The sequence below is a fragment of the Meriones unguiculatus genome, chromosome 3 (genome assembly GCF_030254825.1).
Source record: "Meriones unguiculatus strain TT.TT164.6M chromosome 3, Bangor_MerUng_6.1, whole genome shotgun sequence".
Lineage (NCBI taxonomy): Eukaryota > Metazoa > Chordata > Mammalia > Rodentia > Muridae > Meriones > Meriones unguiculatus.
The window spans coordinates 43,908,269-43,932,500 of NC_083351.1; the positions used below are offsets into that span (position 1 = coordinate 43,908,269).

At 38.5% G+C, this 24,232-nt stretch overlaps 2 protein-coding genes across 7 annotated transcripts in view; both read left to right on the forward strand.

Moving 5' to 3' along the window:
• Positions 1 to 20,560, forward strand: part of Fsd1l (fibronectin type III and SPRY domain containing 1 like) — a 74,017-nt gene extending 53,457 nt beyond the window's left edge. For 2 of the 3 annotated variants that reach the window (XM_060379921.1, XM_060379922.1), the window contains 4 exons: positions 4,530 to 4,630; positions 5,165 to 5,416; positions 7,650 to 7,738; positions 14,841 to 20,560. In XM_060379921.1, the coding sequence (XP_060235904.1) occupies positions 4,530 to 4,630; positions 5,165 to 5,416; positions 7,650 to 7,738; positions 14,841 to 14,963 (565 nt within the window). In that variant the 3' untranslated portion in view covers positions 14,964 to 20,560. The remainder of the gene's footprint in view (positions 1 to 4,529; positions 4,631 to 5,164; positions 5,417 to 7,649; positions 7,739 to 14,840) is intronic. The other variant, XM_060379923.1, reaches the window with a different exon arrangement.
• Positions 20,561 to 23,189: 2,629 nt separating this feature from the next.
• Positions 23,190 to 24,232, forward strand: part of Fktn (fukutin) — a 54,458-nt gene continuing 53,415 nt past the window's right edge. Inside the window, exon 1 of one of the 4 annotated variants that reach the window (XM_021654856.2) lies at positions 23,190 to 23,482. The gene's annotated coding sequence lies outside the window, so the exon portion shown is untranslated. Of the gene's footprint in view, positions 23,916 to 24,232 lie in introns of all 4 variants that reach the window. The other 3 variants (XM_060379926.1, XM_060379924.1, XM_060379925.1) reach the window with 3 other exon arrangements.

Consider the following 24,232-nt stretch of genomic DNA (forward strand, 5'->3'; position numbering starts at 1 on the left):
TGATTATTTTGAAGTAGGGGAACCAAGCCTGCTTATCTCACAATAGCGAATGAGCTGAATTGGGTGGCAAGTCTTTTGGGAAGCAGGTGAAACAATTTGCTCTAGGGGCTACCACAGTACTTAACTAAGTCCAGTCACTAAGTCAAGTCACCAAGGTACCTTTAAGGTGGTAGAGGAGACGGTACTACACACCAGGTGATGGCTGCTGTCTGCAAGAATGAACTGCAAAGCTGGAAGGCTGGACTACTAAAATGGAAGCATTTTCCTTATTTAACCTAACTCTAAAGATAAACTGTCACTCAGCAGTATCTCTCTCTCTGTTTTTCATGCTTCCTTGTGTTGTTTTACTACTGGTAAGTCACACTTATTTTACTTTTTTTTTTATCATTTAGATAAGCCCTTAATATGTTTTGAGGCAAAGCTCAGTGAAACATTTCCTCTTATTTATATGTGTTAACTATTGTCTTGCTCTTAAGAACCTGGAATATAGTTTTCAGAATGAGTTTCTTCCCAGCAGATAGTGAACCTACAAGCAGAGGAACAAATGAACTTTGGGTTGATTCTGATTCTTTTTTTTTTTCTCAGTTGATATTCAACACTTTGTTACAAAAATCCTAAACCTGCATATTTTTCCGTTTTAAGACTGTAAGAGTATAGCTGGCCCTTCACCAGTAACACCATGTCCTAGTGAGGTGCTGTATATCTCCTTTGTGCTGAGGACACAGTGATGAGCTGTGACTCCTGTTCACAGTTAATTTCCTCCCCTAAGGCACTTCATAGGCAGGCTCCTGACTTATCATAGCAACCATGTATTGAAGGCACCACATATTAGGTTGTATATGAACTGTCTTTTCGTCATCATCTTTTAATCCATTCCTGTGTTGAGGGAAGCATTTGCTTACTTCTTCAGTGGCTCCTTGCCTTGCCCTCCTGTGCCATTGTGGTAATTTGCATCTTAAGAGCTCTTCAAATGGGCCTAGGATGTACAGCTCGGTGGCAGAGTGCTTCTGTAACATGTGCACATCTTTGATCACACTCCTAGCACCAGAACAGGAAGAAAACAAACGTTGCCCAGTTGTTACAATTGTGCCTGCATCACAGCATCCTAGCTTAGTGCATTTAATTCTTGCTCACCCTTAATTATAACTTCTTCTCCTTTCATTGATCATTTCATGGTTACTCACAACAAGATCTTTTTTACTTTCTTTGCTCTGTCTGTCAGCTGAGAAGCAATCACAGTCATAATTATTAAGCATACCAGCCCGCACAAGAGCACTGGGGATCAGAGTACAGCTAGATATGCTATTGTAGAGTCCAAGCCTTCTCTAGCTTCAAAATGTGTTGTCCACAGATACACATATAATTAGTTTAAAATATATTTATTATATGTGAATATTGATATGTGTAGATAAATTAACTTGCAAAGAGGCTAATGTGCAATAATATTTTGTTGACTGGGTTAGGTAATTTTTGGTGAGCTATTCTGAATGCATGGTCTTTTTTTCTAGTAGAGAAACTCATTTCAGGTGTTAGCTTCAAAATGAATGGCTAGTGAATACTTAAAAATCACACAGAAGTCTTGTATTGCATAGATGTTTCAGAGATTTAAAACTTTTTTGTTATAATTTATACGCCATGTTAGGACAGTCTTACTTTCATTTTTAACCCTGTTCCTTTTCAGGCTTTCCTAATGTTGCACCTAAAACAGTGCATTTCACACTTCTTAAGTAACAGAATGGCATCCTCAAATGAAATATGCCCATAAGGCTAATCTAAAAAGAGAAAAGAATAGCTGGTTAAAATAGGAAGGAGCCCTGAAGCTGGCTTCATCCAGAGTCCCACAGTAGCCTCTGTGGCATTGTGAATTCACTTGAATTCAGGACATGTCTTAAAAACTACCAGCCTCAAATCATTTTGTCCTTCCTACCACAGGATAATGATGGGGGGGAAGTCTGTCTGTCTGTCTGTCTGTCTGTCTACCTATCTACCTATCATCCATCCATGATCCATCCATCCATCTCCTCCCTCCCTCCCTCTCTCCATTCCTCCATCTCTGTCTTCTTTCCTTTCTAACTTCCTTCCTTTCTTTCATTTACTTTTTTCAATTTGAGGAAACTACAGTGTTTTCCCCCCTTTAGTTTAAGATAAAATACTCAAAAACACAAGGAGTGTTTGTAATCAGGCAATTTATATAAAAAGAATAAAAAAGAAAATTATGATATGGAACATTTTTTCTTTTTTGAATATCATTAATTTGACAGTGTTTACATATTTTAGGTTCTTTTTTTAAGATTTTATGTATGGGTGCTCTATCTACATGTATGCTTGCATGCCAGAAGATGGCATCAGATCTCAGTAGAGGTGTTTGTGAGCCACCATGTGGTTGCTGGGAGTTGAACTCGGGACCTCTGGAAGAGCAGGCAGTGCTCTTATCTGCTGAGCCATCTCTCCAGTCCCCAAGTTCTTATTTCTTAATGACTCTTGTTTTGCATAATAAGTACCAGTTTGAAAAATTTGGCTAAGCAAAAATTTTTATATACTAACATATCTTAATCTACTAAATTTTTTAGGGTTCTTAGTAGTTTAGAAGTTAAAAATACATTTCTTCAAAGTAAGTTTTTCTTTATTTTTACCTCCCCCTGCCCCCAGCATTTTGAGGTAAACTCTGTATGTAGCTCAATCTAGCTTCAAACCTGTTCCTAGACTGTCCTCAAACTTGTAATCCTCCTGCCTCGCCCCTTGAGTGCTAAGATTACTGGCATATGCAACCATACCCAGGAATTTTATTTATTTCAGTCTTCTATTTTGGAGAATGGAAGCACTTGTACTTTTTTTTTTCTTACACTCAGTTCTTTTTTTGTTTTTCCTGCCCCCAGTTGTGCCCCTAATTTTCAGAAATTTTAATTGCCAGTCCTCATTGATCGCTGTTCATACCCACACTGTCTGAACAAACATGATGTATAATATAATTAAAAATGGCTTGTTTTGTTTTTTCAATGCAGTTTTTCTGTGTAGCCTTGGCTGCCCTGGAACTCACTCTGTAAACCAGGCTCATTTTTATTACTCTAATATGTTAAATAATTACTGTTAATAGTCTCTCACATGCACTTCGTTTTTACATATTGTATTTTTAAAATTATATGAAAATAAAGGACTTTCACTCTTCTTTAGGAAAGGTTGAACTAAACCATGTAGACTATTCTATGTGATCATTTAATAGCTATTTAATAGCGTTCACTAAAACGTAGACACTTGAATTATTTGAAACCATCTAATAAGTCTGTTCTTAACAGTAAGGTAATATTTAAATAATGCAAAAGGAAGTCATTGGATCACATAAAATGAGTGTAAATATCTTTTTTATGGTTTTGTGTTTATAAGGAATTTGTATACTAATTTTATTTGGTAATTTATTTTCTACTAAATTTTTTTCTTTGGAAGAAAAATCGTAGTTCAACTGTTTTGGAAAATTTCTAAATAGTGATGGTAATAAAGTATTTCTATTATCCCTAAATAACATTAGAATAATCTCTCAAGATCTCCCCTTTTTGTGTGTGTAAATATCGCACGCGCGCGCACACACACACACACACACACAGGTAAGTAGAAAAGCAGCGTTCCTCATATACCATCTCCCTTGTATTTTGGAAATGGCTCTCCTTTCTCCTGGGATTCACCAAGCAGGTTAGCTGAGCGGTGAGCTGTCTGGATCCACCCGTCTTGCTCAGTGCCGGCACACAAGTGCACATCGCCATGCCAGTCTTCTTACGTGCATTCTAGGAACCGGACCCCAGCGCTTGTGCGTGCACACTGAGCACTCTACCATTGTTAAAGCTTGCTTTAAAAACGTTTTGGAGACAAGTTACAAGGAACTGAGACTGCAAAAAGTGCGCTATGGAACTTGTAGGTTGAACAAAAACATCTTGAAGATTTAATCTATTTGAAGTTTTTGAGAGTTTGTGAAGTGTCTAATAATGTCCAGTTTGCTTGTCATATTATTTGATATGAAAGGATCAAATGTTCAATCTTGTCCATTGAAATAGTGGACATGCTTTGATATTTTATGTTTTCAATGCATAGATTCAAGCAACATTTTTTTTAAGAAGAAAAGATCAATAGCAAAAATTCTGCTACTAAATGACTACTTAGTTGTAGTTATATAAGGAATCTAGTTTTTCCTTTGCTTTTATTTAAATTCAGTTGAAAAATATTTACATGCTATAACCCAAGATTGTTCTGAATTTTATCCCATCAGCAAGTGTTGTCTTATTTTAGCATTGTTTCTTATTTCGGCTGTGTGCTCTGTGTATAAGCCTTGTTCAGTCTGCACGACATTAGTGGTTTTGGCCTGCTTTGTGTTGATGGCTTCTTACAGTTGAGTGTTTATAACTGATAGCTCTTTAACAATTTAGATTAAATGAAGTGTTGCGACATAATGAGAAGTATTTTCAGAGATTTCTGCTATGATGTGCAATCCTGATTTATGAACCATATTCAACATAATTTTTTTTTCATTTCTGATATTTTAGAAGTGGTACGCCATCCCCAAAACGAACATCTGTAGGCTCCAGGCCACCAGCAGTAAGAGGCAGCAGAGATCGCTTCACTGGGGAGTCATACACAGTGCTAGGTAAGATAAAGCATAATAGTTCTCAGACTAAAGGCCACACAGCACTTGGGAGGGCTTCCTATCACATCTAGAAAGTCTGCTGCCTGTGTAGGGAATGAGCCTCTACAGACGTTTCTATATTGAAGCCTGAGTACTTTGAGAGTTCTTCAGATTGACTTGTTGATATTTTTAAATCTTTACTTCATCTCATATATCATGCCTCATGAATATGTAACCCTTGAAGGGATTCTAACAAAGAAGTGCTTTAAAGTATTCTATAAGCATAGAAACATAAATAATATGTTTAAATGCACAGCACATACTCTGTACTGAGTATCTGTTGTTGACACAGTTATTTTCACAGAAAGGGTAGTTGAATTTAGTGGGTATGAGGGTAGAAGCCTGTAATCCCAGTACTTGGAGGCTGAGGTAGAAGGATCATGAACATGTGGGTAGCTTGATCTACATAGTGAGATTCGGTGTAAAAAGAAATGTGTGATTGAGGAACACATGATCAGTGATAAGAGTAAAAGCTTTATTTCTGATCTTTTTTAGGAGACACTGCTATTGAAAGTGGACAGCATTATTGGGAAGTAAAGGCCCAGAAGGATTGTAAATCCTATAGTGTGGGTGTAGCATATAAAACGCTAGGGAAATTTGACCAGTTAGGAAAGACAAACACCAGTTGGTGCATCCACGTCAACAGCTGGCTACAGAACACGTTCGCGGCCAAGCATAATAATAAGGTCAAAGCTTTGGATGTTCCTGTTCCTGAGAAAATAGGTGTGTTTTGTGACTTTGATGGGGGTAAGTGTCTTTATTTCTCTAAATAATAATTTTCCCATACTTACTTGCATATCAATATATATTATGTACACAAAATAGTATGTGTAAAGCGCTTTTACCTCTGTGAGCCTATACAGGAGTATCGCTTTTTTTTCCCCTTCTATTTGGTGGCAGTTAATTTTTTAGGACCAGCTTACAGAGAAAATGAGAAACTGGGGAAGGAGACAGATGATATCAACGCGATTAGGATACAGACCAAGAGGAGAGCCATCAAAGGGGACCTCCTGGAGAGCAAGGGTTAGGCTGAACAAGTATGAAGTGAGTGGTTAGGGTCCGTTGCTGCTGAAAGACAGAGTGAGAGGGGAGGGGACTTCAGAAATTGCAAAGCTGACGCAGTGGCAACTACCCTGTGAGCTGAGTGGTGTGTGCACGTGGGCTCAAGCAGTTAGAAGACTGATGGAGTCAAGCTTAAAAGCTGATAGAATTTGGCACAGTCAATATTAGAAGGAAGAGATCTTAGCATTTACTGAGCTAATAAAACCTTTTGTTTGTTGTGGAAACCATCCCCACCGACCCTTACCACGGTAAGAGAGGCATTGGATCAATCTTGGTACCCACCTCCCAGCCTGATGCCTCACTCACAACAGAAGCAGCAAGTGATCAAGTGTATTTGGAATTGCTGCTGATAGCCCCTCCTTTCTCCCCATCACCCCCACTGCCTACCCACATAACTCCAGAGCCCCCAGACCCCTTCACTCTCTGCTAAGATCACAGATTGTGCCAGAAGTTGAGTTTGCCTTCTCTATATCCATCCCAGGACATTTCCCGGATAAACGGTTGGTGCAGAATAAGTTATTGGATGGTGCAAAGGGAATTGCTGTTCTGGACTATGAATTTTAAATCGTTACATTTTTACTCATCTAAATAGAAGCCATTAAAATCAACCACTTTTGTCATTAAGGAGTTTTTCCTGTATTTTTGGTTTTTGTTTTTGTTTTTTTCATGTAATATAAAAGTTTGCACTTCAGGGATTTGATTGCATCCAGCTGATTATGGAATTGTTTTTGTTTTGCTTTTCAAAAAATTTTCTAGGTTCTTGAACAAACAGTTTTTGGGTGAATATGTTGGGCAAAACTTGGTAGCCCCATTCTCTCTCTGTGTGAAGCACTGGTTGTTAATGAGAGGTCGGGCATTGTTGTGGAGAATTGGATCTTATCTGTTAACTGGCGCCAGCCGCAGCTCTGCAGCTTTTGATGCATCTCATGGATTTCCTAAACTTATTTCTCATGTGTAATAGTTTTGCTGGATTGATCAGACCAGCAGCCAAGTGACAAGCAGTAACCATGACTTTGTGAGTGAGTGAGAGTGTGTGTGTGTAAGAGAGAGGGGGGGAGCGGGAGGACATACACTTTAGCTCTTAGGAAGTATATTATTTTGACCACTGAGCTAATCATTATCAATTGTCATGTATACTCTTTTCCTTATACATTACAATCAGATTGAGAAATGGTTGTTTGAATAAAGAGAGGACAGCAGTTCAAGATGCCATTTTTCATTTTAGGTCAGCTTGAAAGGCACCCACTTAACAAGCCTTTTCACCTTTTCAGTTGCTTCACATGCAGACCACCATCGAATGGTCCATGTTGCGTTGCTTGGCAGCTTCATGTGTAGTTAGTCGTAGGAAGATCAACTGGTCGTTTTCAGTGTGTGAGGGCTGGCCACTGTGTTCCTCATCTTCAGGGCCCTTTCTTCTGCCAAACTTGCTACCCCGGCACTGCCGTACAAGTTTACTCGCAGTTCCTGCACCAGGCATGCTGCTGGGGCTGTGGGCTGCATCTGCTGCTGCACATCAGCTGGAAGTCGCACGAGAGACTGAGTTTGTTAAACGTGAAACAAACAGCAGATGCCATCAGTGGCAAGAAATGTGCATTAAAGTGTTATATAAAATAATCATAGTTATTTAAGAATGTGTTCCAATGATGGCAAATTTCAACAATGCAAAAACCAGAATACTTCTGCACCAACCTAATAGAATGTGGATATATTGCTAAGGTCTTGAAGACCAGGAGAAAAACAGATTTAGATTTTTTTTTCTTACCATGTTTTCAGATTTTTGTAAGAATTGTTAAGTACGGTTCATACAGTTTGTAACAAAAATTAAGTTAAAATACGGCTTTTGGCGTGGTCACATGTTGAACTTGGATGTTACAACTTTGGATAGTAAATTAGGCTTTTTTTTTTTTTATCCTTTTAGGTCAACTTTCTTTTTATGATGCACACTCAAAGCAGTTGCTCTATTCCTTCAAGACAAAATTTACTCAGCCGGTACTACCTGGGTTCATGGTTAGTATCCTGTTTATGTTTTGTGTCACTCGGCAGTTCTGATAATAGCCTGTGCTTTATTACTTAAGGAAGCAGAGCACGGTGCCCCATGCATTCGTCTCCTTTTCCCTAACCCATTCTTTCCAAAACGTAATTTTCTGCATCTTTTCAGTATGTGTTTTTAAAGTCAGCACTAACACACTGTACAAGTGTGACTATCTACATGACAGTCCCGACCGCTATAACTAGTACCCAAGCGAGGAGTGCAGCGTTACCGCGCCCGGTGCCCATGCTGTTCCCGACGTGGCTCTTCAGCAGGGGTTAGCGCTGTCTTGGACTTTAATGCTGCAGATTTGTTCAGCCTTCTGGTCACCTATATGGAATTGCATGGTATCTTTGTGGCTCAACCATATGTCTGTAAGATACTTCCATGTTCTGGGTGGTCTTGGTTTATCCACTCATTCTTAGAACATACATCATTATCTAGTATACAGCTGCATCACAGTCTGTTCATTCTAAGTTTGCTTGTGTATTTCATGTGCATGTCTTCTATTTGGAGGATATGACACATGCATTTTAGGCCTACTTAATTACAGGCTGATTTGTGAGGAAAAATCGTGTTTCCTCCCATAAAATGAAACATTTACTTTTTTAATAAAATAATGTTGCTTCTACCACCATAGCTGTCTACTTTTCTTGTTAAAATTAGGTTGCTGTAGAAGTTCTGGGATCACTAAACCCCATTGGTTTGAACAGAATATTTCTAATGTGGGGCTGCCTTTCCAGTCAGGACGGTACATTTTGAGTGCCACTTCACACTCATGGCTTGATCCTCATGTATGCTCTTCCACCTTTACTGCAGGTGTGCCCCTCCATTTGAGACCAAAGTGCTCAGGGCATACGCAGACTTAGAATGTGTATTTACCTTTTAAACTCACAGTCAATGTTCTATTCCTGACACCTTAAAATCTTAAGCATAAAATGACCTAACAGCCATTGCTTTCCATTTCTCATTAAAACATAAAGGTGATTAATGAACAAAATTGTTGCTCATGGAAAATTCTTAAAGATATGTTGATAAACTTCTCTTTTGCTTTCTGAACTTCACTACAAACCTCTAGTGCAATATGTATTATGGGCTGTTTTCCCAACAAACCAGTTGAAGATAAATTGTTTACCTTCTACAACTCAGAAGCTGCTTTATGCCCTACTTAGCTATACTTTTATAAAATATTTTCTTTTTAATTTGAATGTATTTTACATAGATATTTACTGAGTTTATCCATTATTTTTCATTCCAAATAATTAAAATTACGCAATAATATAGATAGATAACCTGAGGAAATTGTTTTAAACTTATTAAACCTCTTTATTTCCCTTCCTTGGAAGCCTTGTACTATTACCTTAGTTAAGGAAATTGTTTGCATACAAGGTTAATTTTTAAAGTTAGGTTTATTAAGGAATAATTTACATATTGTATTCTATACTTCAGAGTTTTGTCAGATGTGTACAGTTAGGTAACCACTACCATAAATCAGGATTTGGAACAGCAGGCACTGTACGAAGTTCTGGCATGCTCCCATGGAGTAGGCCTTTCCCATCACAACCTACCTGAACAACAAGTAAGCCATTTTCAGTTCCTGTGGTTTTGGCTTTTTGAGGCTGTCGTGAAGATGCAGTATGGGATACAGCCTTTTGATACTACCAGCACGTGTGAACTTTGGCCTGGCTGTCCTGTGTGCCATTCAGTCTTCTTTTCAACCTCTGAGTAGTGCTTCATGTTTGTATGTGCGGTAGGTGCTGGTGGCTTTGCGGTGCCTGGAATGACGCTAGGGCCTTGCACATACTGAGCAAGCGCTCTATCACCCACTATATCTCTACCTCACATTATTTTGGGACAAGATCTCCTTTGTAGACTAGTCTGCCCTGAAATCCTCCTGCCTGTCTCCTAAATGCTTGGGTTACAGATGTGGGCCATCTTGCTTGGCTTGTACCCAATTTATTTATTTGCCAGTTCAAGTACACTTGGTTTTTTTTCCTAATTAGGACAACAAACAAATAAATAAAGCCACTGTAAAGATTCACATAGGTATTTGGTATATGGTATATGGTATATATAGGTATATGGACATGCGGTTTCCTTTGCTTTGGCTAACAGGATTGTTTGATCACATTGAAATTTGATGCTTAATTTGGTAAGCAGCTATCAAAATTTATTCCATGGTGTCTATGACGTATTTACATTGCTACAACCAACATGTGAAAGTTCATCACACCTTTTCCATTATTTATAGTATCATTTCCTCAGTTGTTTCCTCAAATTTTTGTATTTTTTTTTAAATTTTTGTATTTTTAAGTTTTACATTCTGTGGTTAAAATCTTTTGTGTTGATTTTTGTATGCAGCCTGGATCATGATTTTTGTTTTTGTTTTTGTTTTTCTTTATGCATGGATATCCACTTCCTCTAGTACTGTTTACCTTTTAAAAACTGGCCTTTCTCTATTGTTTCACGTTTATACTTTTCTGCAAGATTTTTCTTCCAAAATTAAAAAGAAAAGGATTTTATGTGTTATGAGGGTTTTGCTTGCCTGTATATTCTAGTTGTGTGGGTTTTTTTCCCCCTCATTTTGACACAAGCCAGGGTTACCTGGGAAGAGGAAGCCTCAGTAGAGAAAATGCCTCTATCAGATCAGGCTGTAGGCACGTCTGTCAAGTAAATTCTTGATTAATGATTGATGCGGGAGAGCCAACCCACGGTTGCTGTTGCCATCCCTGGTGGGTAGTCCTGGCCTATAGAAGAAAGCAAGCTGAACAAGTCCTGAGAAATAAGTCAGTAAGCAGCGTTCCTCATGGCTTCTGCTTTAGTTTCATGCCTCCTGGTTCGAGCCTGGCTGTGATGCAGAATTGAAGATAAACTCCTTCCTCCCAGCTTAATGCACATGTGCTAGTGTTTTATCAGAGCAGTAGAAACGCTAAGTAAGCAGTGAATGTATGTCCACCTCATTCACGCCTGGTACCATAGAGGGCAGAAGAGGGCACCAGACCCCCTTGAACTAGAGTTACAGATGGTTGTAAACCACTATGTGGGTGCTGGGAACCAAACCTAGTCATCTGAAAGCAAACAGTGCTCTTGATTGTTGAGCCATCCCTGCCATTTTCGGTTAGATTTTTTTTTTTTTTAATTATTCTTTCATACATCCTACCTGCAGTTTCCCCTAGTCCTGTCCTCCAGTTCCACCACCCACCTTGCCCTCATCCACCCCTCTTCAGAAAAGGCCAGGCCTCTCAGGGATGTCTGCTAAACATGGCATATCAAGTTTCAATAAGACTTGGCAATATCCTCATATTAAGTTTGGACTAGGCAACCCAGTGGGACAAAAAGGGTTCTGAAAGTAGGCAAAAAAAAAAAAAGTAGGCAGCCCTGCCCTCACTGTTAAGAATCCCATAAGAGCACCAAGCTGCACAACCACAGCATATATGCAGCTCTCCCTCAGCAGAAGAATGGAGAAACTGTTACACATTCACACAATGGAGTATTCTCAGCTGTTCAATAAAATAAGATTGCAAAGTTTTCAAGCAAATATATGGAACTAGAGAAAAATCATCCCGTGTGAGGTAACCCAGATCCAGAAAGACAAATATGGTGTGTACTCACTTTCAAGTGCACAGTAGCTATAAAGTACTATCAGGTTCAGTGTATCTAGTTTAATGTTGGGTGTCTTTGGTCCACTTGGAGTTCAGTTTTGTGCAGGGTGATTGATATGAATCTATTTACATTCTTTTGCATTTCAACATCTAGTTAAACTAGCACTGTTTGTCAAAGATGCTTTGTTGTTGTTGTTGTTTTTCCATTTTATAATTCTGGTTTATTTATCAAAAATCAGGTGTTTATAGGTGTGTTGATTTATATCGAGGACTTCAAATTAGATTCCACTTAACCTGCCTGTCTTTTTGTTTTGTTTTGTTTTTTTTCTTTTTTTTTTCTTTATTAATTACACTTTATTCACTTTGTATCCCCCCTGTGGTTCCCTCCCTCCTCCCTTCCCAATCCCTCCCTTTCTCTACCCTCTGCATGCATGCCCCTCCCCAAGTCCACTGATAGGGGAGGCCTTCTTTTCCTTCCTTCTGATCCTAGTCAATTAGGTCTCATCAGGAGTGGCTGCATTGGCTTCTTCTGTGGCCTGGTAATGCTGCTTCCCCCTCAGGGGGAGGTAATTAAAGAGCAGGCCAATCAGTTCATGTCAGAGACAGTCCCTGTTCCTATTACAATGGAACCCACTTGGATACTGAACTAGTGGATTTTTTTTAATGCCAAAACCATACCATTTTTATTATTGTAGCTCTGTAGTTAAGCTTGAAATCAGGCATGGAGATACCTTTAGAAATTCTTTTATTGTACAGGAATTTTTTTTAACTATCCTAGCTTTTGGGGTTTTTTTCCTATGAAGAATTTTTCAGGGTCCATAAAGAATTGTATTGGAATTTTGATGGGGATTGCATTACTTTTGATAAGACAGCCATTTTTACTGTTAATCTTACATAGTACTAACTATGAGAGATGGTTAATACTGTCTATTAACTATCTAATTAGACAGTTAATATATCTACTCCCATAGCATGGGAAATCCTTCCATCTTCTGGTATCTTCTTCAAAGTTTCTTGTTATACAGGTCTTTCACTTGCCTGGTTAAAGTTATCGCAGCATATTTAATATTATTTGTGGCTGTTGCGAAGGTGTTGCTTCCCTGATTTTTTTTTTAGTTTTCTCATCTTTGTGTGTTCTTTTTTATTAATTACACTTTATTCATTTTGTATCCCCCCATAAGCTCCTCCCTCCTCCCCTCCCGATCCCACCCTCCCTCCCCTTTCTGCATGCATGCCCCTCCCCAAGTCCACTGATAGGGGAGGTTCTCCTCTCCTTCTTTCTGATCTTAGTCTATCAGTTCTCATCAAAAGTGGCTGCATTGTCCTCTTCTGTGGCCTGGTAAGGCTGCTCCCCACTCAGGGGGAGGTGATCAAAGAGCAGGCCAATCAGATTATGTCAGAGGCAGTCCCTCTTCCCATTACTATGTAACCCACTTGGACACTGAACTGCCATGGGCTACATCTGTGCAGGGGTTCTAGGTTATCTCCATTAATAGTCCTTGGTTGGAGTATGAGTCTCTGGGAAGTTCCCTGTGCTCAAATTTTCTTGTTCTATTGCTCTCCTTGTGGAGTTCCTGTCCTCTCCAGCTCTTACTATTTCCCACTTCTTACATAAAATTCCATTCACTCTGCCCGACAGTTGGCCATCAGGCTCAGCATCTGCTTTTATAGTCTGCATGGCAGAGGCTTTCAGAGGCCCTCTGTGGCAGGTTCCTAGTTTGTCTCAGCTTGTTTGTCATTTGTATATAGGAGGGCTACTGATTTTTTTTATTTAACTTGTATCCAGCCATTTTGCTGAAGATATTTTTCAGCTGTAGGAATTCCCTGGTAGAATTTTTGGAGTCTCTTATGTATACTTCACATCATCTGCAAATGGTGATAGTCTAATTTCTTCCTTTCCGATTTATATTCCCTTGATCTTTAGTTGCCTTATTGCTCTAGCTAGAACTTCAAGTACTATATTGAATAGATAATAGTGAGAGCACAATCCTTGTTTTGTTCTGGATATTAGTTGAATTGCTTTGAGTTTCTCTCTATTTAAATTAATGTTATCTATCTGCCTGCTGTATATTCCTTTATTGTGTTTAGTGTGTCTTGTATCCCTGATCTCTTCAAGACTTTTATCATGAAGAGGTATTGCATTTTGTCAAAACCTTTTTCAGCATCTATTGAGATGATCATGGTTTTTTTTTTCTTTTAGTTTGCTTATATTGACAGATTTTTGTATATTGAACAATCCGTGCATCCCTGGGATGAAGCCTGTTTGATCAGGGTGGATGATGTTTTTGGTGTGTTCTCTGATTTGGTTTGCGAGTATTTTATTGGGTATTTTTGCATCCACATTCATGAGGGAAATTGGTCTGTAATTCTTTCTTTGTTGAATCTTTGCTTTGAGTATCAGAGTGACTGTGGCCTCATAGGGAATAGTTTGAGGAATATTATATTAGCTCTTCTTTGGAAGTCTGGTAGAATTCTACTGTGCTAGATATTTTAAGTAAAGTTTGTTTTTTTTTTTCTGAATCATTTAAACAGTTAAAATGGCTAACTTAGTATTTCTGTGTCTGAGAAATATTTTATACTTTGGGAATTTGTTATTATCAAGCCTGCTAGCTTTGAAATTTTAAAATGTTAACTATGTAGTTAATTTTAATCAGTAGAGTCTTTGGTGCAGTATCCTAGTTAGTTGTAGTGAGCACTTCAGAATATAGTTGAAAGTAGAAACATTTCAATAATTTCTAGAATATCTCTTGCTTTAGGTATATTTGCTATATACATTGTAGCTGATAATTTAAATTGTCCATATTTTAAGTCTCTTGACTGTTCCAGACTGGCTTTTACCTTTTTTGACTAATAGGGCTGTTTTTCACAAACAAAATGGCTTTATCTTTTATAAACTCATTTGTGCTTTAACAAAAAACCTTTATATTACTGTGTGAGGGGGAGAGAGAGACAGGGAAGAAGGAAGGGAAGGAGAGAAAGAAAGAAAGAAATTACGGGCCACAGTGTGCATGTGGGTTCACCTCTCAGGAGTTGGTTCCTCTCAACTGTGGGTTTCAGGGATCAGACTCAGGTTGTCTGTCTTACACAGCCAGTGTCTTTACCTGCTGGTCTCTCTCACTAGACCATGCGTCCTCTATCTAAATTCATGTCTCAGTATTAAATTGTGAGATGAGGAAGTTTCTTTTGGGATACATGTCCCTTGGTTGTGAAGGTTAGAGAATTACAGTCAACATTCTTTGCCAAGGTTAATCCAGTTTAGTCTAGAGTTTCTGCTGCCCTGAATTCCATTCTTTGGCTTCAGACTTCCTTTGGCCACTGTGAGCCTTTCCACTTCTGAACTCACACATGAAGCTTATCAGTTTGGGATTTGTTGATGTTTACACATGTGACATTTTGTTTTACAAATGGGAAATTAAGGATTACTAGAGTTACAATTTGATTTGAATCTAACTGAGGCTTTGTTTTTATCTTGTCTTAGGTTTGGTGTGGTGGACTTTCTTTGAGCACTGGAATGCAGGTTCCAAGTGCAGTGAGAACACTTCAGAAAACGGAAAATGGAATGACTGGTTCAACGAGCAGCCTGAACAATGTCACTCAGTAATGACAACCCAGACTGTGGCCTTTTCATGCAGTTACTAACAGCCATTTCTGAGTGGTGGAAATCAGGTTTGCCATGTTCTGCTTTAAAGCCTGGACTTTTTTAGATTAAGCACCGAGTAGGAAGCAGCTACAGGAGGTTACTGCAGTGTCACAGAGCCAAGCAGTTGGGGTGCGGGCAGCCGACATGGTGATATTTGAATAGTAAATAGGAAAAGGGCATTTTGAAATAGTTAGGTAGAAACCCATTTTTCTGTTTCTTAAGCTACCCTGACTTATCCTAGTAGGTGTAATTACATTTGATGAGCCCAGGGCATGGCTGCACAACTTTTAAAGCTTGCCTTTCCCCTCACGTATTCTTCTTTCCTTCTCACTAGCTGTCATTAAGTCCTTACACTGAAGCTTTAAAAACAAAAGTTCCCCTAAGGCCTTCTAGAAATTGAAATCATTTGCTTAGGGATGACAGAGAAATTTTTTTACAGTGGCTTATTTTATTCTTTTATAAATGAGCTGAGCTTTTGATAGGGTAACTTATGTATTGGCTAATTCATATCATTTTTTTCCTCTAAACTTTTTTTTATGGTTATAACTCAAAATATCAAGCAGATAAGGAGAATTTAGGTAGTGCAAGGGAGTGTTCTTCATGTGTGTTTCTGTTGAGTCACATCTTCTCCTCCCCCCTGTGGCTCCTAGGTACCCTCTGAAAAGCCATGCTTTCTTATTTTTGTTCTCTATTTTAATCCCACCTTTTATAGCTATCTTTGATAAAATTTCCACTTAAACTTGGCACTGATGATAATTATTGCTTATTTTTATCCTTATTAGTAAGATTGGAAGTTTAAGTTTTATAAAGGGTAGAAAGTTATACATTACTAATTTTTTTGTCTATGAAAGATTATAAAGATATGTGCCTAAAGTATTCTTTTCTGGAATGATGTATATGTTCTTTTTACAAAGCTATGGATTGTTTAACCAGCAGTTTAAAAACAGTACATGTTTCAGACTTAATTGGTTTATGTGTTTTCAAACACTTATTTGAAGGGTTTTTGTTTTGTTTTGTCCTTTTGATTCTGTCTTTTTGGTCCATTCATTAACTGTTTAAAAGTTTATGATGCTTCCAAAAATGAACATAGATATATTTTTCCCAAATCTGAAAGAATGTGTAAAACAGTGAGTAAAACTTGTGGCTATTAACAGAAAAATCTTTCATTACAAAGTTTTTGAGCCAAACTAGAAGTTGAAACTATAAAACTGCTTTCAGAACTGTAAAGAAATGAGTATTTGACTGTTGATTAATTTTTGAGACTTTTAAATCTCTTCTTGTTTTGGTATCTTGGGCTCCGACAAACTTCCTCAGAGAAGCGTTAGTTGTTGCTTTCTATGTGTAGCTTGTATGATAGTGACAAGTATTTGCTTGTAAAATGTACTCTTTACTGGCATGATTGTTTTTGTTCTGTTGATGAAACAAATTTGACCTAGGATATGACCTTTCCATATAACGAATATCTACAGTATTGTTTGATAGCATATTACTAGTTTTTAAAACTAAAGGAGTGATGCCCCATGACCTAAGAGAGGGGTTACTCCTTTGGGAACTTATTTCTGGCAGCAGTTATCGGCAGAATTCCCTTGTGTGGCTACTCAGTACACTTTGTCAAGAATGACCTGGAAAAGCCGGCTGTTCTTACAGAACCATTCATTGATACTATATTGTGCGTAGTTGTGTCTTCTCATTTGTACAGTGCCTTTGTCCACTGCGCATGCTCATTGTGGCCAAATTTAACGCAGGCAGCATTGTACTGTCGTGGTGAGGGCTCCATGCAGAGTAAGAGTTGTTCTTCCTTGTCCTCATCCCATTATTTGAGACCTTCATATAAAATTCCCAAACTCATTGGAAATGCATGAGTTTTACTGGGAAGGTTTTATTTGTCAGCAGATTTGTAGTGCAAAGTATGAAGTCAGTGAATAAGAGTCCGAGTTCTTATCATGTGATATTAGGTACTAATTATACCTTCGGTGCTTTAAAATAAGCGTCAGAGGGGTTTTTGTTTGTTTGTTTTGTTTTGTTTTCTCTGAATCTTTTTAAGGGCCATTTTAAAAAAAAAACAAGAACGAATCTGTAGTATTTTAGTTTAAAAATCCTAAGTTCATTAGGTTGAATGGAAGTTTGTCACCCTTGATATTAGATTAAAAATTGAATATAGTGCCTACTTAAATCATCTCAAAATTAAGTACCTATTAACTTGATCATAATACGGAACATTCTCACTAACATTGTGTTAGAACTACTGAGCTCCTTTGCTCAGCTTAGTCTGCTGTGGGAAGCTCACTAGCCCTCTCCATCACTCTTCATTGCTCTTTGTGTCCTTGCCTGGCTCGAACATGACTGTTTTCCATGAAGGAAACGCAGGAGAGGTAGACTGTAATGGATATATCATCCATGTAAAAAATGTATTAAGTATTGTATTTCCTTTTTAGCAATTGAGTTCCAAACCAGATTTATTTAGCTGGAAATAGACAGGTAGAAGCTGCCTTAAGCACTTTAGAAGAAGAATTTTGCTACAATTCATTTGACTCAGCTGATTGTGTCACATCCTTTAAATATTGGTAAATATGTATATATCAAGCATTTAATTACTAATGCACATAGAAATATATTATACAGTGATTCTTTTGAATGTTCCAGTTACAGCTTTTTAAAAAAGTATTAAGAGTGTGTCTGTCTGTCTGTCTGTCTGTGGGTTTAATTGATAGCACCTCTCCCATGTGACAGTAAACTGCTGGACAGCCAGGCTCGGCCTTTTCACTCTATTCTGAAGATGTTCTGTTCTGAATATTCTAAAAATATCAAATCATCAACGTTAGGTATGATTCAAACTTCCATGATTGCTCCTTGGTATAAAAAAACAAAAGAAAATATTTATGATGAAATATTTAAATTAGGTCAGTTACCTAGAATGATTAGTTTTTCTCTAGATATCTCTTTCTTGAAATTATAACTTTATGCATTTGCAGTTGTTTCTTTAAAACACAATTTTTAAAAATTGGAAAGGGATATATATGGGAAGTGATTACTCCAAAGACTATTAATCTTAAAAGGATACAGTATAGACGTCTTACCATGAAATATATTACCCTAGGCTAAAATTTTAACTGTTTTAGTCAGAGCTTTTTAGCATCTTTGTTAGATCAGCATATAATTCATATAAAAATACTTGAGTTTTTATAATGTGGTATCAGTTTTATTACTTTCTATCCAGGTTTTCAAAACTAGTAAAGTTTAATTCACCATCTGCACCTCTTCCTGCTATTTTTGATCGGATATTCTAAAAATAATGTGTTCTTAATATGTCATTAAATTTCTAAAAACTGCATTCATGGGCTGACTGAGATGCCTCAGAGGAAAAGCACTTGCTGCCAAACAGGTGACTTGAGCTTGTTTCCTGGGACCCAAATGGAAGGGGAGAATTAACTCCTACAAGTTGTTCTCTGACCTACACACACACACACACACACACACACACACACACACACACACAAATGTAACTGAAAAAAATTTAAAGAACATTCATTGTAGCTTGAAAAAAACTATCAGATTAACTACACATGGCAAGACTTCACTTTATATTATAACAAAAAGCCTGGAAAAGTTTCTTTCCTGGTTTTATTTTTATACTATATTTATCCCTTCAGAGGTAAGCATGAACTTTACTCAGTATCCAAGTCACCATCAAATTGTTTTCAGCACCCAGGTGGATCTTTTTTTAACTCTAGCACTCAGATCTAGAGTAGATAATAAAGTTTTTCTTACAGAAAATCACCACAGCAACATTACCTCAGGTTTGGTATTTTTAGTTTTATGGGTATCTTCACGGTGTACACGTTTGTGATTCTCACGTCAGTATTGTGTTACCAGAGAGGAATGATTAATCTGAATACAATAGGAATTTTGCACCAGTTAGAATTTAAGTAGATTGTTTGCTGCTTTTGCCTGCATTGGAATAACATGCCACATGAATGTTAATACTTTGGCTTCGTGATCAATACCAGAAATCCTGACTACCCAACCATGTTAAAAGAGTACCTTTTTCTGGGTTAATATAGTATACTGACTTTGACTCATAATCATTTCAATTATATTTGTTTAAAATTATATATTTTCTTAGTAGTAGCCAACTTAAGTTGGTGCTTAGGAAATAAACACATAGAAGATTTTGCAGTATGTAGGCAGAGGTCAGTGGATGTGTTTGCTTGGCTTGGAATTTAAGATTGAATCAATTTTATTATCAAATTGGAAGAGATTAGTAAAAGGCATTTTAGCAATATTGGAACTTTTTGGAGAGCACAGGACAATGAGAAGAATTTCTTTTAAACATTTCCAGTATTCTAAGGTACCAAAGGACTGAAACTAATTGATCTTTTAACAGAGACCCTTTAAAATCAAATTCACAAGTGATTCTTTTAAGATACAATAGCTAAAGTTAGAGACTAACTTCAGGTGAAAGCTGCTAGTCTTTAAGGATTTTTGCATCCTTTCACGTATTTGAAATTAATCATCATAGCTCTCCCAGACAGTAGAGTATGACCTCTTTGTAAATCACTCGTCACCTTTGGGCCTCTATTGCCTTACTTAAAATATTGTACCATGCTTAGCCTACCTCACAGGGCTGTTGTGAGGAGTGTAATAAAATGGAGTCCTATGTAAACGGGGTGGTTTTCATTATTAGTGACTGCGTTTGGATACTTGTAAATGCTGTTTAGTTTGAATGTGCATGTTCTTAAGTTGATAGTACCAGTGATTTTAAATGATCTTTTAAATAAGACCTTCTGTTAAAAATGTCCTTTGCTGTTAATTTACTTTGTGCATAATTGTTTGTATATTTTCTCATCAACTACACAGCTTTAAGAGTTTGAAAGTTCCCCCACAGCATTCATGTGTAGAGTGGAAGCCTAAATCAGCAAATTACTTTAGCTCCTTTTCCACCAGGAATTTGCACTTTCCATTTAGACTAGCCTGGCACCCCATGAAGAGAGAATTTGGCTTGAAATAGTTATTTTTTTTTTTTGCAACAATCAAGTATTTCAACAATTTGTTGCATTTGACACATATTCAACAACTTTATTGAATTGTCCTTTTTGTTAAAATTTTTTTTTAAAAAAAACCTTGTTCATTAACCCATATCAGTTATTATCTGTCTGGACATGCTTGTGTTGCTCTAAATTGGATGTATTAAATGGTTTACAAGTTATCCTACTCTACAGGATTTTTGTATGTCTGTTATCTGGACGTGATTTCACTATGCAGTTGTGATAATAGAAATTACAGCTCCTCAGGTTGAACCTTTAAGTGTGGATGAAGATCACTGATAAACTACATGATATAGTCATTGCTGCAAGAGTTTGAAATGAGCACACTGCCTCATTTTCCTTAGAAACAAGACAGCCTTTCAAATAATTTTTTTAAACTTTAAAATAGGTGTTCAAAGCATAGTAACTTGTATGTTGAAAAGATTGTATGTTCTGTATAAAATGTTCCACTTGAAGTTTTTACAAAAACACCTGTATTATCCCTTCTAAAAATTAAAACTTTTTTTCCTTTGCTTTTTTGTGTCACTGTTTTGTTTTTTTATCAACTTTTATTTAAATGTCTATAGTTGCTCCATTGAGAAAGAATATTTTAAAAGTCATAACCTCATTGCCTCAAAGTATGTTAGACAATGCCACTAACAGTCTTATATAATGATGGAAAAGCCTGTATTTATTCAGTAGCCACTAGCCACAGGCAGCTACTGTGACTAATGTACTAGCCGACTGAATTTTTAATTTGTATTTAAGCATAATTACATGCCCCTAGTAGTTGTTGTTTTATACATTGAAGATGGAGTAGTTAGCTCATCACGTCCTAGGTTGCATTTTTGGTAGAGGGTCACTAAGAGAATCAGACTCAGAACCCAGTCCCTTTTGCAGTGAGTATTCTAATGTGAAACCAATTGAAGGGAAAAGAAGTAAGCAATGATTGGATGATTGTGTTGTGGCTGTAGTTCCTTTATTGGAGGTCTTTGTCTCCAGAAGAAACGTAAAAGGAAAACAGGCAGTCTTGCATTATGAGGAAAAGCATATGATGAAGGTTTTGAGGCAACAGTGAATAGAAGGCTAATGGATGGGTGCCACTTACCACTTTAACAGAATCAAGATTTTTAATTGCTCTTTCCCTTGAAAAGTTAATTTTCTCAGTGACTTCTCTTGCATATATATGCACAGAAGAAGAGTATGCATTGTAGCATTGTGACATTAAAATAGAAGCAACAGATTGTTCACTGAAGAAAGGTAAACATGGATCATCTATCCTTATATTTTGTAATCGCTAGGCAAAGTACTGGCCTCGACAGTCCAGAGTTACTCCAATAAAAATGGACTATCAGAATTTTGAAGCTTCCCCTTTTTAACTTGTACCTACAAGCTACTATTTTTATCTTTATTTTTTTATACTTATTTTTATATAACAGGCTTATACCTGTTCTGTGTATACCTCCCTGAATTTGATACTATAAATATGTAGACTGTGCTTTGTCACTAAGATCAGATACCTGACAAGTAACCATCTTAAAGGAAGAAAGATGTATTTTGAGGGAATCAAAATCTGTCACATATGGGAAGGTGTGGTGGCTGGCTGGTAGTGGCAGGCGTATGAAACTACTTGCCCACTTTCTAATATGATAGGCTATAATCTGCCACTGTGGGCCAAAATAAGCCTTTCCTTATAAATTGCTTTTGTCAGAGTGTTTTACCACAGCAATAGGAAATGAAACTAGAGGTGGAATTCCTCAGACTCCACTGACATACCTAATTTCAGATTATTATGTAACAGAAAGCCAGTGCCCCAGAATTCCCTTCCTGGTCACCCTTAAGTTTTCCTTGAGGACCTGTGTAGACCTGTTTTTGAGGTCCATCCAGAAGAATGACCCTATATATATATGTAATGGACAGCAGTTTGCGTTTGCCTATTTTCCAACCTGCAGTTGTAGATAGCGCTTTTACTTTTTAAGCTTACATTGAAAAAAAAAAAATTATTTGCAGGTGGGGAAAAATTTAGAGGTAAATTTTTGTCTAAAATGGTTGCTGACAAACTATGTCTAAGAAAAGGACTGTCCGTTTTCTTTGAAGGGCTCCAAATTCTTTCCTTGACATATGTTTATAAATCCTGGTCCACTTTACAGTAACAGACACTTGAAAATGTAAACGACACATTACAACCATGCTCATATAGGAAAAACAGATTTACACTTAGCTCAAATCGGAAATCTAGCTAGTCCCCTTAACTGCCTCTTTCAAGGTTTATGCAGAACAAGTTTTGCTATGCACTTGAAAAGCATTCACTTCTAAAAACCAGGTTTTTAGAATAGGGATTTTGTGATACAGCCACATTCCATCACAGTTTTTAGAAAAATTCTTGTTTTAAGTCAAGCATGATGTTGCAGACTTGTTGTCTCAGCACCTGAGATGAGGAAATTCTAGGATCATTTGAAGGCCATCCTGGGCTACATAGAGTTTAAGGCAGCTTGAGTTAAATGATACAGAATGGGGTGTGGAGGGTAAAATATTTCATCTTTTTTTTTTCTACAAGCCGTTATTAAGTTTTAAAGAGAGAACTTAAAACTACAATAATTTGTTTAGTGCTTTTTAATTTTCAAAAATTCCTATCAAATACACATGTGCTCAAAGATACCAGGCCAAAAACTGTATACATTTGTTTCAAGCCCAAAGAAGACAGCCTATTTGACCCGGATGTAAAGTAGGCAACTCATCTTCATCGGCATATACATCACTACATAGTGTTCTTTCCCACCCTAATTTGCAAGTAATGATATCCAAGAAGAGAGAGGAGCGGCTGAGCTGAAGAGGGGAAGGGAGGGAGGGAGAGAGGGAGGAAAGAAAGGCAGGTAGGGAGGAAGGACTCTGGATCCAGCCTAAGTTTGCCTATAGCTAGCACTCTTCGCTCAGGGGAACGGCGCACTGGGGGAGACAAGTTGTTTTGTTCACTCCAGGCAACTCAACTTCATGACCATATATAAACCCTTTCCCACTTTATCTCCAACTGCAAGTGATACCAAAGCAGAATCCAAGTAGAAAGGAGAGAGAAGATGGGGTGGGAGAGAGGGACTGCGAGCAGGAGAGTGGAAGTGGGAGAGAAAGGGAGGGAGGGAGGAAATAAGGAGGAACCTTATCTATCCTGTGTTTGCCTGTAACTGGCATTCTGCGCTGAGGGGAACTTCACCCTGGCGAAACAGTTCTTTCCTGTCACTCCAGGCAGCCTCCGTGCGCTGCTGGAGAGATGGCTGCCCAAAGGCCAGGCAAACAGCAGGGCTCCGAGAAGCTTGGGCAGTGAAGTGGCGGGAGACGTAAACTCGCTCAGGCCACCCAGAAAACACACGGGCCAGCGTGCGCCGCTGGCCGCCTGACGACCTTTTGCGACAGTTGCCGTGCTTGCCGTAAGCCTGGCCGCCGCCGCCGCAGCAGAGGGAGGTAAGATGAGGGCACCCCGGCTGGGTCGCTGAGCCTGGGTGTGGGCGGGCGCCCTCAGGCGCGTGTCGCTGGTGTGCTGGTGCCCTGACCGACGGTCGGCCACCCTCGGGGTACGCGCCCTACGGGGGCGGGGAGGAGGCCGCTGTCGGCCGCAGCTACCTTCTGTGAGTCAGTCCGCGAGCACGCTGCCGCTGTCACCGGGGCACATAGTTCCCACACGGCCCACGCTCATCATCCTGACCCGGCTTCGACTTCAGAGGCTCATGGAGACAGAAGCCGGCTTGGGACAGTGACGTTTGAGCGGGGTGGCGAGGGCGGAGGGTGCGAGGAGAAGGTTCAGGTGTGAGGAGCAGAGCATGCCGAAGTGCTTCCTCAGGGAAGGAACTGCTGCTGCAGACTGCTTCTCTGGGAGATTCTTACGCGGGGGCTGGAGGTATGAACTCACAGGGGAAAGGGAGAGTGGCAGGGCAGCTAACCAGGGGAGGGTCCACCTGGGAAGGCAGTTGATGCTACAGGCGAGACTTAGCTTCTGTGTGCAGCAGCCAGCTGCCATCGATTTGAACAGAGGAGGTAGTTGAATTACCAGGTTCTTTCCCTCTTCTGAGACTCCGCAGTGTTCGTCCTTAGTTCGTTTGAAGTAGTGCTCACTGTGGTTAATAATGAAAATTGATGACAATAATAAGGTGGACAGGGGTAGGTAGCTATGCCAGATAATTGCATGTTAATTTCCTGCCTTGCGTTTACATTTCA